Source organism: Diceros bicornis, chromosome 1 (genome assembly GCF_020826845.1).
Source record: "Diceros bicornis minor isolate mBicDic1 chromosome 1, mDicBic1.mat.cur, whole genome shotgun sequence".
Lineage (NCBI taxonomy): Eukaryota > Metazoa > Chordata > Mammalia > Perissodactyla > Rhinocerotidae > Diceros > Diceros bicornis.
In genome coordinates this window covers 91,329,609-91,347,777 of record NC_080740.1, presented here as the reverse complement: position 1 = coordinate 91,347,777, position 18,169 = coordinate 91,329,609, and the positions used below count along the sequence as shown (strand labels likewise).

General features: G+C 49.0%; 1 protein-coding gene across 1 annotated transcript in view; it reads left to right on the top strand.

The window, feature by feature from the left end:
• COL23A1 (collagen type XXIII alpha 1 chain) overlaps nucleotides 1-18,169 on the top strand; it is a 319,908-nt gene that overhangs the window by 16,565 nt on the left and 285,174 nt on the right. The window contains exon 2 of the mRNA XM_058547505.1: nucleotides 3,245-3,311. Within this exon, the coding sequence (XP_058403488.1) occupies nucleotides 3,245-3,311 (67 nt within the window). The remainder of the gene's footprint in view (nucleotides 1-3,244; nucleotides 3,312-18,169) is intronic.

Sequence of the window (18,169 nt, the reverse complement as noted above, 5' to 3'; positions counted from 1 at the left end):
GCCTGAGTTGTTACACAGATCTGAACATTTTGTTTATTGAATTGTAAACATTTCTCCTTGTTGCTGCATAGCCTTCATCGTGACGTTTCATGAAGACGTGAAGGGCTCACCGTCCTTCTCTAAACGGCCCCTGCTGTTTTGCGGCACAGCTTCTGCCTGAATATCATCATGTTTTGCTTCTGCTGATTTATTTCCTTGGAGTATATTGCCTAGAATAGGAATTTTCTATCAAAGGATAGGAATGTCTTTGTGGCTTTATTTGTAGCATTTTACAGAAATAAATCATTACATTCTTTTTTGTATGTTAATCTTTATTTCATCAAAATGCAACTGTTCAGGGCTGTGATCAGACGTCTGCTGAAGTGTTTCAGACTAATGCTCTGACATGTCATTAATAAGTTCATCGTCTGACCGGGTAATGCCTCGTTGCAAACCGTGATTTCCCCTGATTGGTTTTCTCTGGGCTCCTGCCACCCCTCCCCCCGAACTTCCAGTTCCCCTTCTGGGTACTTCTGGAGGGAATGCTCCAAAGTCTCTGTCTCTCCTCAGAAACTCATCCTTTATTTACTTTTGGAGTCAGGACTTGTTTGCATGTGTAAAACCAGGACGGTATTGTTTGCAGATGCTAGCGGTGCTGCTAGATAATTGAATGTAAAAAGTTGAGGCTTTTAATTCATTTTTACAAACCTAGAAACAAAAGAATATTTTCTTAGAATTAAAAAAAAATGCATAGAAATAAAGATTGTGGGATTGGGTTTCTAATTCAAACGTTTCACTTTGTGTTCGCAGTAGCAACTTTGAATCCACAGAAAGTTAGGGACCTGGGGTGGGGGGAGGGTAGAGGACTAGGAGATAAAACTGCAGATTCACCATCTGATCCAGAAAAATAGATGCACAAACGTAGTTAGAATAAATGACAAAACAAAAACTCAATCCCAGTCATTTATCATCCCATCTACTAGGATTAACAGTAAGTTTTTTTTTCCTCTCATCCGTAGCTTCCTGTTTAGCTTTTTATTTTAAGAGTAGCTTAAAAGTAATTGTGTCCCCTATCACTATTTGATAACGCCCCTTCCTCTTTAGGAGAGCCGCAGAGATATGATAGCAGTTGTTAAAAGCTAATTGTTTTTTAGCATTAAATGCTTTTGTTAAAAAAAGGAAATTAGTGTGGCTCCTGGTCTGTGTAGCAATGATAAAAACAGATGAGAATTTCTCGCACAAATGGACTGGCTTAAACTAGAAGGCTAGATTCTTTTTCCAAGTAAATTTTGAAATCTGTAATAGCATCTACAAATACAGTGAGGGAAGATGTGAGTTCTGAGGTCCCGCTCAAGCTTGCGTCTGCAGGCAGCTTCTGCAGCCTTCCGGTCCAGTGAGGACTGGCCTGGCCCAGCTGGGGGTGGGGGTGGCCATGGGGCTGGGGGTGGTGTCTGCTGCTGCCTGTAGTGAAGCTGGTCTCACCCACCTGTTGGGAGCCCGTGGCAGCTGTGGGGACCTCTGGAGGCTGGTGTTAGCTGGGGCTGCTCAAAGGGTAGCTCTGGGCTAGGTGGGCAGCTCTGGGCCCGGGCAGAGCTCCTCAGGGCAGAGCAGGAGTGAGTGGCGGGTGGGAGTCGGGCTTGGGAACTGAGATCCTTGTGTCCGGAGGCCTAGCCAGGTTCCAGTTTTGGGGGCAAGCCTAGGCCTTATGGGCCAGAGAGGTGTGATGAGGATGGAGAAGTCAGTGCACCTGAAGGCAGCACCCTTGCGCCTCTGCCTGTGGTGGTACTGCTTTCGCGCTGCCTGCACCACAGTGTTCATAACTGCACGTCTGCACATTCCCTTGAAACTGGTAGGTCTTAACTCTGTCTGTAGTCAGTATCAGCCTCTGTTGCCCATCTGTAAAATGAGGGAGAGACTGGGGACCCTGGTGGAGGTGGAACTTGGAAGTGCTTTGCAGGCAGCTGAGCTATCCTGGTTACGTTTTCTGTCTCAGGTCCAGGTCCTGGGCTGTTCCAGCCAGAGGCAGACAGGGCAGCTGGAGTCCCGTCTCCTGTGAAAATTCTAGGCTTGGTGGTCAAGGGCTCATGACTGGGGGTGCCCCTCTCACCTCCTCTAAAGCGGTGCTTTAAAAATTACATTTTTAGGTGCAGCGGTTAAGTGTGCGCGCTCTGCTGTGGCGGCCTGGGGTCTGTAGGTTCGGATCCCAGAGTGCACTGATGCACCGCTTGGCAAGCCATGCTGTGGCGGCGTCCCATATAAAGTGGAGGAAGATGGGCACGGATGTTAGCCCAGGGCCAGTCTTCCTCACAAAAAAAAATTACATTTTTAGGTTTGAACCTGAAGTACCCCCTCTGATGGTAGTATTGCATTTTTCACTCAACACATTCGGGATTTGCCTTGGTTTACTTTTAGGGAGGTTTTTTGTTTTTGAGGGGTAGGATTTCCCTAGAGAAAGGTTAATTCTCTGTCTGTTCTTGTCAGGACTCAATTCTCGGCTAGTTTTGGGATTATGGGCTAATCACTTCCCTCCTCTAAACCTAGATTTGGGATTTGGGGCTAATTTCTTGTGTTTTTTTACAAGCTGTTTCCCCTCTCTGTGAGGCAGGGGTAGTAATTCAGGCCTCAGAGGTCACCCCGAAGGTCAGATCAGGCCACAGTCGTGCCAGAGCTGCAACTCTTGACTCTGTTTCTGTGGTAATTCTTTTCCCTTCGCCCAGATCTAGTTCAGGGCCGGGCGTGTGTGGAGATTCTTGTTAAATTGCACTGACCCAAATTTTCTAGGCCACAGCTCCCCACTGGTAAGAAGGGAAAATGTCATGGGGGCAGATTAGGCCTGGGCAGGGGGCTGAGCTGAGGCCCTCGGGCTGGGAGGGGTTACTGCCAAGCCAGCCCCTGTCTTCTGGTGGGCCAAGCACAGACAGCTGCGCAGGCGCCGGTTCCGCTGGCCCCCAGCCTCCCCTGCTGCGCCCCGTCTGCACGGCCGCTTGGGCTTTTCTGGATTTGTGTTTAAAAATGTAACAAAGCAAAAACCCGCCACCTTCTTCTCAGGGACTCCCAAGTAATCGTCCAATGTTTGCTTTTGTTTCTCCTGTCATTCTAAAAGTGCCTGCAGAATTTAATGGCCTTTTAAAGAATGTTCTGGAAAACTCCACTGCCGCTGTAGGTCTTCCCGACACATTGATTGTTGATGATTTTTCCACTTCTAACCCTCTCTGCTCTGAAACTCATCCTCACTTTTTTTTTCCCCCTTTTCTTCCTGGTTCAGAAGTTGGAGGGACTAGTCAAGCTCCGGACAGTTCGGGAAGCGCCCACCGAGTGCATCTGCCCCCCGGGTAAGTGGACGTTGGTCCTTGCTGGCTCCTGACCTCTGTGCCCTGGCCTTCCCTCTCCTGTGTGCTCAGAGCTGCTGAGGACGTGGTCAGACAGGAGCTGTGGGCTTCGGGCTCTGCTGTACCTTGTGGACCACCCGGGCCTTTCTTCCTGTGTCTTCCCTGGATTCCGGGGAAGATCAACTGCTTGCTTCGATGAGGACGGTGGTATTGGTGGAGGAATTAAGAGGCTGTTAGAGGTGACTTCTTATAATAAAGGCTTAGACTCGTCTTAAAGATGGAGAAACAGGCGTGAACCGTCCACGTGGAGTGAACATTGTGACCTAGCTGAATTTCAGACAGGAGGGGTAATTAATCTGGCAAAGGTGGGGTTTTTGTTTTTGTTTCTTTCAGTGGAGGTAGCGGGAGGGAGCAGGAAACATGGTCTGAGCTATTCAAGTAATAGTGTCTTTCTTGGATTTTTGTGGTGTAGACCAGGATGGCTGTGAATAGAACCAAGATTTGCTGATTCCCAGTCCATGTGGCTCGAATCCCGGTTCATATCAGGTCTTCCAGTCGTCCTCAGGGAGACTTGTGCGGCTGTGATTGAGAATTTAGGTGTACAGTCTCTGCCCTGGTGTTTTCAGGGTTAGAATTATCCTCTCATAGAATGGAGTGTAATACCCGTGAATGAGTGGAAGGTCATAATACTGCTCAGACTTCCCACCAGGCAGGGCAAGGGGTGAGGACCCGAGAGCTGAGCCCCGCTGGCCCTTGTCCTTGCTGTCACACTTTCCATTGGCCAAGTGGTCTGGCATTTCCCAATCCCCTTCCACTGGTCCACAAACCAAGCTCACTGAGAATTAACATCTCAAGGTTGGGAGATGCCCTGGGATTTCTGCAAAGGTGGACCTCGTGGTGTGAAAACTCAGTCTCTGGGACCCAGCGGGAGAGGATTTTATGGTGGAGCTTGAGCTGGCCTTTCACAGGGCCTCTGAGGTTTAATAGGAGGAAAAAGGACATGACAAGTGATGACATCGTTAGCGGGTCAGGACGTCAGAAATTGCAATTCAAAGATGTAAAAAAATTCAGATCTACAAATGAATTTTTGGATGATCTGCAAAATGTATAAAATGGGAATGATTTCTTGTTTTTTCTCCTCTTTCTTTCTGAGTGTTGTGTGGATGGAAATTCATGTGAATTGTGTGGATAAGTGTTTTTTAAACTAGAATCACAACATGTTCATGAGATATGAAATCAGTTCAGTGGGTTACAGCAAGCACTTTGAAATTTTGAACTAGGAGAGACTGGAACAAAAAATACTGGAGTGAAGTTTTAGTTTTAGCTATTTATATTTGTAGGCATGACCTGGATGGCAATGTGAAGTGGGTTTCTTGGGGTGAGTTGCTGACTGGAAGTTTAAAAGTCCCAAATGCAGATGATAGATGGAGAGGGAGGAGGAGGCAGTGAGGTGGCACCGAGCTCCTGAATAAATCTGAGCCAGGTCCAAATCCTGGTCTGCCACATACGTCTGTCGGGTTCTCTATCAGCAAGTGATAACAGTACAGGAGTGGGCTCTGTGGGCTTTGTTGAGATCACGGAGAAAGTACATGTAAAGCCCATGACCTGGAGGCAGTCCTGTGCCCTGCCTTCCCTTGGAGGGTCCTGAACTACCAAGAGGTACCAAGGGGGTCTCAGGGAAGACCGTGGAGGCTGCAAGCCTGGTCAGAACCCCTAGTCCTGCTGAGAGGAGGGCGTTGACCTCCCCTGCGCTCTGGGGGCCCAGCAGTCAGCACCGTGCTGTTCTTGTCCAAGAGGCTCGTGACTGCCATCCAGCCATCCTGGCAGCTATGGCCAGCGTGGCCCTGGGGGTGCAGCATGGCAGCCTCTGCTGGCCCCGAGGCACACCCATGACCGCTCTTTGTCTCCTGTCGCCTTGAGCTGGAGGACTCACTTGAGCCCTTTGGACCAGGGCCCTTCATCAATGCAAAACCCCATAGGCTGGCATATTCCCACTGCCATAAAAAGGACAGAGGCCTTTATCTCAAACACCAGCAGCCTTCACTTATTCCCTTTCTTCCTGGCTCTGATCTGCCTCGCAATCTTTTGGAGTCTAGACATGCAGACCACCCTCTGTGGCTTGGGTCCCCCTCTGATTTGAGATGCCCTCAGATCCCCGTGGCGCAGTTCCTTCCCACGGCTCAGAGGACAGTGTAATCTTTTGTAAGATCCTAGGATGCAGAGGACAGATAAGCGAGGCCAGAGAAGGGAGCGGCTCTTGTGTTGCTCACTATGAAGCAGGCACTCAGGGGAAGCCGTGAGGCTGAGGGAGGGCCAGGCCTCTTCTCTCCCCCCAGTCAGTGGTGGGATCACTGGCAGGGCTGTGCCCTGAACTAGCCCTGTGACCTCGGGCAGTGAGGGGTCCTCGAGCCTCGCACCCCTCGTCTATAAAGTGGTGTAGTGGGTTGAATTGTGTCCCCCCAAAAGCTATGTCTCAGTCCAAACTCCCAGTACTTGTAAATGTGGCCTTATTCGGAAATAGGGTCTTTGCAGATACAATTAAGTTAAAGATCTCGAGATGAGATCATCCAGGATTTAGGGTGGGCCGTAAATCCAATGGCAGTGTCCTCATATGAGGGAGAGGTTTGAGACGCAGAGACACACAGGAGAAGGCCCTGGGAAGATGGAGGCAGAGACCAGAGTGATGCGTCTGCAAGCCCGGGAACACCAGGGACTGCGGCAGCCACCAGGGGCTTGTGAAAGGACTTTCCCTCAGCGCCTCTGGGAGGAACCAGCCCTGGTGCTCATTGATTTTGGACTTCTGGCCCCCAGAACTGTGAGAAAATAAGCTTCTGTCATTTCAAGCCACCTAGTTTGTGGTAATTTGTTGTGGCAGCCTTAGGAAACTAAAATAAATGGGAATATTAATCACCCCGAGGGCCTTATAAAGTTGCTGAGAAGATGCAAATGTGGGGGATGTGGGAGCTTCCTGCACCACCACCTGAGTCTGGCGTGCGGGGAGGCTCCCTGGCAGCCCCCGGGCTGCTCCTCCTCATACACCTGCCCAAGAAGAGTCTTCTGCTCCTCCTCAGCCTCGGACTCAGGGCTTTAGATGCCTGTGACTCACCCACGTCCCTTGGGTATTCTAACACCCTCTTTTCTTACCTTATCTGCATATTTAAAGGTTTAAAAATGTGTTTTAAAGTTGTAAAATGTTTATTTTTGAATAGGAAATAATATATAATGTGATAAAAAATTCAAGTACTATAAAAGACTGCAGGGGAAAATTAATTCCACCCCCCCCCTCCTCCCCAGCTCTCCGCTCCCTTTGGAGAGGCCCTTTGCCGTCTGCCAGTGTCCTTCTAGAGCACGCTGCCCAACAGAATCATCATCTCTGTGATGAAGGAAACGTTCTGATTCTGCACTAACACGGCAGCCGCTGCTAGCGCGTGTGGCTTTTAGCCCTTGAAACATGGTGAATGCAACTGAGGAACTGAATTTTAAATTTTTATTTAATTTTAATTTAAATCGCCATGTGTGGCTAGTGGTTGTGGTATGAGACAGCCCAGTTTTTGATGTATTTTATGTATACTCCAGTGAGGAGCTCCCCTCCTGTCTTTATGCAAATGGTGTCACACGTTGTAGTCCCTGTTGCTTTCTCCGGTTTGTGATTTCTCTTTGAGATGCTGGGAATCAGTCTGCATACTGAGAGCAGGTGCTGCCCCGTTTTGGTTAAGTGGAGGAGCCCGGGCAGTCGTGCTGTCCTGTGAGGTACGTGCCAGTCCCCCAGGATGTTGGGTTGTTCCCCGTCCTGTGTTCTTACAGACCGTCCTGCAAGGAGGTGTCTGGAGGGAGGAGGCTTGCGGTCTCACCTGTCCTATGCCTTCCTCGTTCTTTGTCCTGAAGCCTGTCCTGAGCCAGGCGCTGCTGCAGGATCTGGGAGGGTTTGACTGGAAGGACAGGAGCCCTCAGTCTGTGGGGGGAGGCCGCCCTCGGAGTGGTGATTCTATAATGTCGCAGAAGGGCTCTGGTAGGGGGCGGCCCCCAAGCCTGCTTGTGGGAGAGGCGGGCACAACCCGACCCCACTGTGCTGAGACCAGTCATGACACAGCAGCGTCCTAAGGTTCAGCTCCGGGCGGCACCCACACCTGGGAGCCTGAGAGTCCTGGGTCTGCGTCTTGACTCTGCTGCTTGAGCAGCCTCCGTGCGGTCTCATCCTGCACGTCCTGGGGATCCGGGCCGCTCAGGTGTGAAAGGTCCTCGTGTTCACTAACTCTTTTAGTTACAAGCATCAGAACACTAACATTCCGACCATCCCACATTAATGAAGCAAAAAAAAGAAACTGCCTAGCTCAACTGGAAATGGAAAGGTGAGAGGGAGAGCCAGATTCAGGGGGGCCAGGGCCCGGGGGCTCTCTCTCCCTCCCTCTCTCAGCTCCTCTCTGAGTCGTTTTTAGACAATCTCTCCTTGAGGCGGGAGAGTGGACGCTGACAGCCCTGGGAGTAGATCATAGCTCGTCAAGCGACCCCAGCAGACAGAGTGCTCTCCTTTCTCAACAGTCCCAGCACTGGGGGATAGGGAGTGTCCTGGGCTGAACTGTGTCCTCCCCAAAATTCACATGTTGAAGTTCTAACCCACTAGTTCCTCAGAGTGTGACTCTATGTGAGATAGGGTCTTTAAAGAGATAAATAAGGCAAAATGAGGCCCTTGGGGTGGAGCCCTAATCCAGTCTGACTGTGTCCTTATAAGAAGAGGAGATTAGGGGACAGACACACGCAGAGGAAAGACCACGTGAGGACACTGGGAGATGACGGCCATCCACAGCCAAGGAGAGAAGCCGCAGAAGGAACCAGCCCTGCTGACACCTTGATCTCGGACTTCGAGCCTCCAGGACTGTGAGGAAATAGATTTCTGTGGTTTAAACTACCCTGACTGGTACTTTGTTATGGCAGCCTGAGCAAACTAACATAGAGAATTATTGTTGAATGGATACAGAGCTTCTGTTTAGAAAGATGGAAAAGTTCTGGAAATAGATAGTGGTGATGGTTGCACAACATTATGAATGTGTTAAATGCCGTGAAATTGTACACTTTAAAATGGTTAATATGGTTATTTTTATTTTATATGTATTTTACCACGGTTTAAAACAAGTCCCAGAATTGACCCTGATTTGCCTGGCTCTGGGCAGGTGCCTATCTCTGAACCAATCTCCGTGCCTGGAGGATGGGATGCAGGGATTGGCCAGGTCTGGGTCATGTGACCATTCTTGGAACTAGGTGGAGGTTTGATGCTACCAGAACCCTGTGGGCTGAGAATGGGGAAGGGTGGTTACCCCAAGGAAAATTAGGGTGCTATTCCCAAAAGAAGAGAAAATGCATGTAGCTGGGCAGACACAAGTAATACATGACCACTTCAGTCCTGCTCCAGCCGGCCAGCCATGTCTGGTGGTCCTCGGCTGGGGACTGTAGACAGATTCTGGGTTTGACCAGAGGTTTGTCTCCGCTTGAAGCACACAAGTCCAACAGGCAGTGTGACCCAGTGATAAAGCACATGGACTCTGGACCCAGACTGCCTGGTTCAAATTCTCTGTCACTTACCATCTCCAGGACCTCCAGCGAGTAACTTCTCCTCCTGGGGCCTCAGTTTTTCATCTGTGAAATGGGGTTTCTAATCGTACCTACCTCATAGGATTGTTGCAAGGACTGAATGAGCTAATACACATAGACAGTTTAGAACAGGGCCTGGCCTGCTTTCTGAGAGTGAGTGAGTTGTGGTTATCATTAACTCAGATCCATTGCCCCCAAGCCAGTCCACCCACGTGCAGCCCAGGACCTTCTTGATTTTTGCTGCTATCAGTCGGGGCTGCCGGAGAGGTAGGGAGGGACAGATTCAGAGTTGGCAGTTGGCTGGGAATATTCTGGAGGGAAAGAACAAAGGCTTGGCAGACTATTGGCATGTTCTTTTGGGACATGGGTGAGAAAATGCTGGCAACAGACCGCAGGAGCGAGAGAACCGGAAAGGAAAAGAAACGTGTAGCCGGTGAACTCTTGTCAGCCACTAGCGGCATCCAGAAGGCCTCGTGCAGAGCCTGGGGCTGCCGCCCCTTCACACAGTTCACCCTGGTTTCTAACTGGGCTCAACTTGCCCTGGAAATTATTAGGAACTTTTCAGAAACTTGGTAATACTTTTCATGTCCTTTTTGTGCCTTTTTGTATCTTTGCATAGTAGACCAGAGACATTGCATGTGGTTTTCCAATGATGTGCCCTGTGCTTCCAGTGTATGGTGAGTTTCCAGAAATTAATAAACAGATTAATCAGAGTTAGAAATTTATTTGTATCCTAGTTATGGCAGACTGTACGAAGTTGTAGGAGACAATTTGTTTCTGATTGTCTTCTTTTTTTCTTTTGGCTAGAATTCTCTGGAAAATGGTCTCAGTTCCCCACTCCGCTATGCATCAATATTTGTTCATTCCTTCAGTCATCTCTCCCTACCCTATTTTGTGCTTGTCCTGTGGGAGATATTGACTAAGATTGTTAGAGGAATTGCAGAGCCAGTTGTTGGTAGACAATGGCACAAATATAAGAACCATAATATGTTGAGAATAGGAAGAGTCTGAAGAAAAAAGTCCTACAGAAATGAAAAAGAGGGAGATCACCTCAGATGAGGAGGACCTGGGCAGGGGAAGATGATAGTTGGGCAGGATTTTGAAGACTGGTTGGCTTCTAAGCTCGCTTGGCTGGGGGACACATTCCACGATCCCTACATCCTGAGCGGAGGTGAAGGGGAGCCCCGGGACTAGCTCGGAGCTCTGTTTGGTTGGAAGGTGGCAGTGGGAGATGAGGTGAGTCTCGGTGATGGAGGGATGTGGGCTTTATTCCATGGGACACAGTCGAAGGAGTCTGAGTAGAGTTCAGTTTTAAGAGGAGGACTCTTGAAACAGCGTGGAGGATGGACTGGATTACCAATTTGGTTCCAGCACAGAAGCCCACCGAGAGGGGCTTGGTGCGGAAACAGTCTTGTCTTGTTCCCTGCCATGTCCCTTGAGTCTAGAATGTGCAGGGCACGCGGAGGACTGTTGATAAATATCTGCTGAATGACTTCTCTAGAAGAGAGGTCGTGAGAACTTGAACGAGGGCCATGAGAATTGATAGCAGGGAACAGCTGTGCGAGTCACCGGGCCATGTGGTGGACAAAACTCACAAACAGGATGGATGGGCACGGGAGGGGCCAGAGATGCCCGAAGTTTCAAGCCCGGGGGGAGGGTGATGCCCTGAACAGAAACAGGAAATCCCCAAAGAGGGATTTGGAAGGGAAGATGGTGAGCGTGGTTTTGGACAGTGGCCTCACGAACCAATTTGTAGACCCACTGATGAATGGAAGAAAATAATTAGAAGTCTTCTCTTAAGGCATAGTCTAGCTACTCTGAATCTATTAATTATAAAATGTACCATGTTCTGTAAATAAAGGTTTGAGGTTTAACTATGTATTGACCACTGGAATTTGGAGGTTTTCTTGTGACCACCAGAGGGAGCTCACTATATTCATTAAATTCTATTGAAATCTAACAGAAATTTAAAAGGATAATTAATATTTTTAAAAATTTATTAGAAAGCACACAAAAGTTCAGACCAAATGCAGTGAAACACAAAGCTAATGACCTACTCTGGCGTTTTTTTCTACCAAAAGGAAAATCCTTTGTAATTTTCCAGATGGTTCCAGAATCAAGTGGTGTGCTGTTGGTTTGAGGAGGTTATGATGATTACATAAAATAGCCATTAGCAAATACATTTGTGGGACAGTTGTCCCACTCACCCGACATTGACAGAGCCCGTCTGATTCAGTCCAGCAGAGAATCCCTGAAGCTGTGGGCAGATAAGTCTGAAAGGGAATTGACCTCAACTTGGCCAACTCTGTGCCATCTCTTGGGTGACAGGTGCAGCTTTTCCCTGTGTGAGGTGTCGTATAACTTTGGACATGGGGATTATTAAATGTCCCACATGTCAGGAGCCACTCATATGGTGGGACTGCCTTTTCCCAGGGGTAAGTTCAATGCAGTCATAATATATGGCTTCTTACTTCACTTCCTATGGCAAAGTATATTCCACAGGGACTGAAGATGTAAATGTGAAAAATAAAACCATGGAGGGCAAGACAAAAACACCATAGGTCCCTTTTTTAAATTAGGAGGTAGAAATAGACTTTATAAGCATGGCACTAAAGTCAGAAGCCAGCAGTGGTTTCTGAGCAGTGGTTCTCAACCAGGGGTGATTTTGCGCCCGGGGGACACTGGGCAATATTTAGATATTTTTGGTTTGTCTCAACTTGGGGAGGTGCTCCTGGCTTCTAGTGGGTGGAGGCCAGGGATGCTGCTGACCATCCTACGATGCAGGGGACAGTCCCCCACACGGAGAATTGTCCTGCCCCGAATGTCAGTGGTGCCACGGTTGAAAACCCTGCCACAGAATAAATCTTTTCTTATATATTTTAAGCTTAAAAGTTTAAGTTTTCTATATAGAAGGAAAATCCCACCTTAAGAAAGTTTAAAGATAAAGGACAAACTGAAAAAAATTCAACGTATATAACAAACACGTGGTTAATATTCATGAGATATAAAGTGTTCTTGCAAAAGAATAAGGAAAAGCCAAATATTTTAGCGGAAGAATGGGTAAAGGAAGTCCCCAAGAGAAAAATACAAATGGTGACACTTCCCTTCAGTGACTGCCTACAGAGCACCCATTATTCTGTGCCAGGCATTGCTCCAGACCCTTGGAAAAATGGTCCACGTCATGAATAATTGAGGAAATACATAGTAAAATGAGATATCAGTTTTCAACAATCAGATTGATAAAGTTTAAACTGTTTCAGGTTTCTGGAGAGCAGTTTGGCATATACACAAAAATTTTAAAAGCACAGCTTTCTCCCAGCATTTCCACTCCTAGGTTCAGAATATAATCTGACAGCTGCGCAAAGGTGACTGTATAATGGTGTTTATCAGAGCGTCGTTTATAGTTGCAAAACATTGGAAATAACATCCATAGACCTTTATAGGGGAAAGAGAGCTACAATATTTCAATAGTGGGGAGAAAACTGATTTTAAAGCAAAATCATATTACAGTGTGTACAGTGAGTGATTACATTATAAGCGCCCTCACTTTTTTTCTTTTTTGCATTTTCTGAATTTGCTTTCAATGAGTGTGCATTACCAGCATAATCAGGAACAACAAGTAAAACAGCTGAAAGGTACTCAACTGAAAAATAAAAGACAGAGTTTCTGGGTCTGGCCCTGGGCTGGCCACAGGCCTGGCTGAGTGTGTTGCTGGGTCACACCCCCGTGCTGCCCACCTCGTGGGCTGTGCTGATTTCCTGGGAAGGCACCCCCCTCTGATATATGCCCACTGTCCGCTCAGCAGGATGCCTGGCACATCACAGGTGCTCCAGAAATGTTTGTATTTAATAAACAGTATGTTTCTAAAGGATCTTTTAAATCTAAAGGGGCACTGTAGACGTTGATTAATATAGAACCCCATGGGGAGTGACAGAAAGCACATCTTCTGGAATAAGACAGGACTAGATTTGAGTTCTGGATCTGCCAGTTAGAGCTTTGTGACTTTGGGCTTGTTACTTAACCTCTCTGGGCTTCAGTGAACTACTCTTTAATAACGGCACAATAATCCCAAACATAGAAGGTAGTTATTTGTTACTTTACTTATTCTTCATTCAGAAATATTTACCATGTTAAATTTGGGGGGCACAGTGATGGACAAGTCAAAGTCTGTGCCCTCATGGAATTTACATTCCAGGTGTTGGGGGTAGGGTGGAGGAGACAGTCAAACTAAAACAGGTAAACCAACAAATAAATGAGATAGCTACGAATTGTGTTAAGAGCTGTGGAGGTACGGACAGGGTAAGGGGTTAAAGGGAGGTGCAGGTGTTAAGATCTTCTTTAGAAAGAGAGATCAGGAGAGGCATCCCCGGGGAGGAGACCTGATACCAAGATCTGCATGATGAGAAGAAGCCAGGCATCCCAAGATGTCCCAAGGCCCCAAGAAGAGCCAGTTAGTTCTTAGGCAGCTAGGAGGTTGGGATGTCTTCTAGGAAGTGGTCAGTGTCTGAAGCAAGCAGGGGACGGCATGGTGAGATAATGCAGGAGAGGTGGGCCGGCTCCATGTGGCCTGGCCCCCTTGGCTATGGAAGAGTGTGTATTTCATCCAAAAAGCAGTGGGAAATCATTGCTGGGTTGAAAATAAAGAAGTGACATTGTCTGATTTATGTTTTAAAAGCTCAGACTGATGCAGAGTGGAGGGGGTACTTGGAGGAGGCCTGAGAAGAAAGTAGGGGCAGAGGAAGTGAGGAGACCAGTTAGGAGGTTATTGCAATTGTCCAGACCAGATGTGACAGGGGCTTAGACTGAGGGCACGGTGGTGGAGGCCACGGGAAGACATCGACGGGGTCGACACGTATTTCAGAGGTGCCCTGACAGGACTGGGAGGTGGACTGAGTGAGGGGGATGAGGAGAGAGAAGACTGGAGGACACCCACTCCATGGTGCTGTGGGGGTGGAGGGCAGGATGGGGAGTTTGTTCAAGCCTGCTCATTTTGACCTGACTGTGGGACTTCTGAGAGGAGGTACCCAGTCAGCCCTTGGGTACAACACAACAAAGCTGGAGGCATTCGTCACTGATCTGAACACACACATACGGGGGTGGGGCTGGTCATGAAGACAGCAGTGGGCTGCCATATTTGCCTCCTTCCTTAGCCGGGAGCCTGGCAGGCCTCTTTGTTCCTTACTGTATTAGTCAGGGTTCTCCAGAGAAACAGAACCAGTAGGCTATATATATATATATATATATATATAAAGAGATTTATTTTAAGTAATTGGTTCCTGTGGTTATAGAGTCTGGCAAGTCCAGAATCTGCAGGGTGAGTCAGCAGGCTGGAGACCCAGGAGAGCCAGTGTTCCAGTTGGAGTCTGAAGGCTGTCTGCTGTAGAATTATCTCTTGTTTGAGAATTCTCTCTTTTTGTTCAATTCAGGCCTTCAACTGATTGGATGAGGCTCACTCACATTATGGAGGGCAATCTGCTTTACTCCAAGTCCACCTATTTGAATGTTAATCTCATCCAGAAATATCCTCACAGAGAAACATCCAGAATAATGTTTGACCACATCTCTGGGCACTGTGGTCCAGTCAAGCTGACACAGGAAATTAGCTATCACACTTACCTTCCTCTGTTACTTCTCTTCGGGTCCTCCTCCTTCCCTCTCATCCCTCTTTCCAGTCAGTCAGTTCTCTTATCTTGCTTCCCATGCGCTGCCTGAGTCCTCCCTACACCCCGCCCCCCACTGCCTTCTTCAGACCCTATTCACCCTTCATCCTTTCCCAGCCTTCCTCAGGATTAGGGCAAAGTGATGTTCGGTTTAAAAACCTTCCACGGTTCTCCATGGTCTTTAGGATCAAGCAAGCAGTCTGTGTCTTGGCATTTCTCCATCTGATTCCTGCCTCCCTCTCTGGACCTGTCTCTCAGATCATATCACCTTCCTGGGCCCTGTGGAATGACTTCATTTCTCAATCATGCCGTTCACTCAGAACCTGGATGTCGTTCCTTTGCTTGAAATGTCTCTCCCCTCCTGGCTTTTTCCTTGAAGAATCCATATTCATTCTTCACCGTCCAGCTTAAATCTCACCTCCTCTGGGAATCGTCCCCATTTTCCAGGCAGAATTAATTCCCCCTCCTCTGTGGTCCCACCACACTTTGGGTACCCCTCAAACAATTCCGTATTGTAGTTGATGTCCCTTCGCTTGCCTGTCACCACCGCACCCCCCAGCCTGTGAAACCCTGAAAGGCAGGGCTGTATGTCCCTCCTGCCCTCATCGGGGCTGGCTCATAACGACCCTCCAGTGAGAGTTAGCTGGGGTGAGGGGAAGAACCAACTCAGCCCTTACTAAAGGAGCATGCAGAATTCAGCGCATTTTATAAATATGTGTGGGCGATTTGTGGGGTGACAGTGAGGAGTCTGTTAGAGGACTGTTACAGGAAAAGGGTAATGAGATCTATACATAAAGTTGCCACAGCTGGCAGTGTTCCTCCTGAGTTCCACCCAGTCCAGGAGCTGGGCCAGCCTGCACACAGCTCCTTGACTCACACAGGAGCCCGTTCACGGGGTGTCGGCCATTCTTGTTTTAGACTTTGTCCTGACTCTCTTTCAGTTCTTTCCCATGTTTTCACCACTTGGCTTTTTCTCCTTGCTCATCTTAGACTTAACTCCAGCCAGGACTTGGATCTGCCAAGTTTGGAGTTGGCTCCAGGGCCGAGGATTGGAAATCATGTGCATTTGGTTTGGTGCTGGCCTGGGTCCCTTCCCTGTGCATCAGATCCGGTCCTGGGGCTCGCCTCGGGGCACTTGCCACTCTGTGTCGGAAATGTATTCCCTACAGGGAAATAGTTAGAAATATCCTTCCTGAGAAGCCTTCTCGACCTTTGCAGCTAACATTTCCTGTATGTTCTGTTCCAGTCCCCAAATTGACTCGCTTGAGCAGCGTTTGGGAGCTGTGTAGACCCGGCACTGCCAGAGGCCTCCCTGGATCGGAAGGCCTCGCCTCTGCACACATGCACCTCCCTGCATGTCGTCTCCGTCCTTTGGGCCCTGAGCCTCTCCTTTTCCCTCCTGTGGCCTCACCCATGCTCCCTGTGCCACCCAAACCTCAGGCATCCTCGGCCTTGCAGAGGTGGTGCAGGCGTGCTCTGCCATGAACCCGCTGAGGCCTCATCCTCGGCACAGGGCAGCCTCAGCTTGCCTTTGTCCTGGTGGGGCTGATCGAAGTGAATGGCGTGGACAGAACTGCCCTTGCTAAATTGTAAAAATGGGATTTGTTGTGTCCGAAACACATGGAAATGTCCCCTCTTTTCCTTCATCTCTTAATTTGGCTTGCTCTGTCCCACTCTACCTTCCATTCTCTCACTTCATCATCCGTAAGTGTTTAGCAGCATGCCACAGGAGCCGGGCCCTGGGACGAGCCCCCAGACCCATGAGAGAAGCAAATGAACTGGACAAATAGCCAGCCTTGTGGGGTCTGTGCTTTTGTTCCATGGAGCAGAGAGAAGGGAGGGAGGCTCAATGGATGGTGAACAAGATAGCGTTCCTTGGTCATTAGCTACAGAAATCAACTCAGGCAGATTTAAACAAAAAGGGAAAGTATTGGAAGAAATGCAGGAGCTCACAGAAGCAAAATGCATGCTGAGGAAGGAGGCTTGGAAGGACGGGATGCAGGGCAGTCCCAGGAATCTAGGCAGCAGGAAAGAATGGGCAGTCCCCCCAGGAATGACAGGCCTCTTGGATGTGTCTACACTGACTGTTTTTTATGTCTGTCACTCTGCCTGAGGTTCAGGGTCTCAGGAGAGAGAGTCCTACTGGGCAGGCCCGGACCCTGTGCTCGTCCCTCCACCAGAGGCTTCCATGGCTGGGCTGAGAGGTAGGAAGACACCTCCCCCGTGGGTGCCAGGATGCTGTGCGGTGTAGGGGAAGGGAGTCTGGGTGTAGATGTGGGTGGACCCAGCCATGAATGACAACTGTGGCCACCCGTTGGCTCTGTGAAGTCGGGCAAGTTATCTGATTCTTTAAACTGTCCATCTCCGTGTGCGTAAAATGGGATAACATCATGTACTTCACAGGTTTGTTTTAAGGATGTACTGAGATAAGTGTATGTGGATGTACTTGGTGCACAGTAGGCATCTAAGGATGTCTTTTCATTTATCCCTAAGGAAAGTGATCTGTGGTCCCAGGAGGCAGGAGAGAGCCAGACGCAGATCATTATTACCTTGGGGGGCTACTTAGGGACCAAGGTCAGCAGGGGGGTGGGGGCACATTCCTTTTGTTGCCTCTGCGGAGAAAAATGCCATTTCTGCTTGGACTCCTGGTTCATTTGGTGCCAGAACCCCCTGTGAACTTCTGATCAAAGATGGAGAAAGCAACTCCTGGCTTCTTGGGGAGCCCTTGAACTTGGGAGTCCCTCTACTGCCCTGTAGATTATTAGCGGGCAGAGTTTTAAAGCTCTTTTCTTTGGAGTGGCCCTGGGGTTTCCCTCATGACCCACCAAAGGCTATTCTTCGTCCTGCTCCCACCGTTCTCTTTCATTTTTTCCAGCCCTGCCTTTAGAAGTAGGCCTGAATGCCAGCAGGGCTGCCTTCCCCACCAGGTCATGAATCTCATGACACTAATGGGCTTGAAGTGGTCCGTTGTCTGGTCCTTTCTTTAGAAGCAGCCCTGTGCAGCCCACTCACAGGCTAGCACAGAAAGCACTGGGCGCCAAGGCTTCAAGGGGAATGGGCGCTCATTAGGAAGGGAGAGTCCAGCCAACAAAGGAGATTGAATGGCCAATATGGAGTGGGTCCAGAGCCGTCCCCCCATTAGAAGTACACAAACCCACCTCCCCTTGCAGTGCTTTGTGAAGAATGTGCTTTTAAAAACGTATAGACAAGACCACACGTGCCCCTTGGTGGGGAGGCAGCAGGAGACTCGGAGACAGAGCAGGGAATGCACCTGAGTGGCGCCACCCACCGAAGGACTGGGCAGTGACTTTACCTTCCATCGGTGGCACTGCCCGTCACACAGGTGGGGCCAGAGGCAGACCGTGCGGGCCCTAGGGCTTGCTGAAAGGTCAACCGTGCGCAGGAGCGGCATGTTTATTAGTTGTGACTGTGGGCTATGTGGTGCCCAGTGTGGGGTCTGGCCACTGGTCTTAGCGTTTTCTCTGTGTGGGGGGGCTGTGAGAGGACAAGGGACACCTCCTGAGGAAGGCCAGGAGCAGCTGCCCAGAAATGACCACTCTCCCCCTCCACCACACCCAAGACAGGAGTTGGGCTTAACTTCCAAGAGGACCAGGT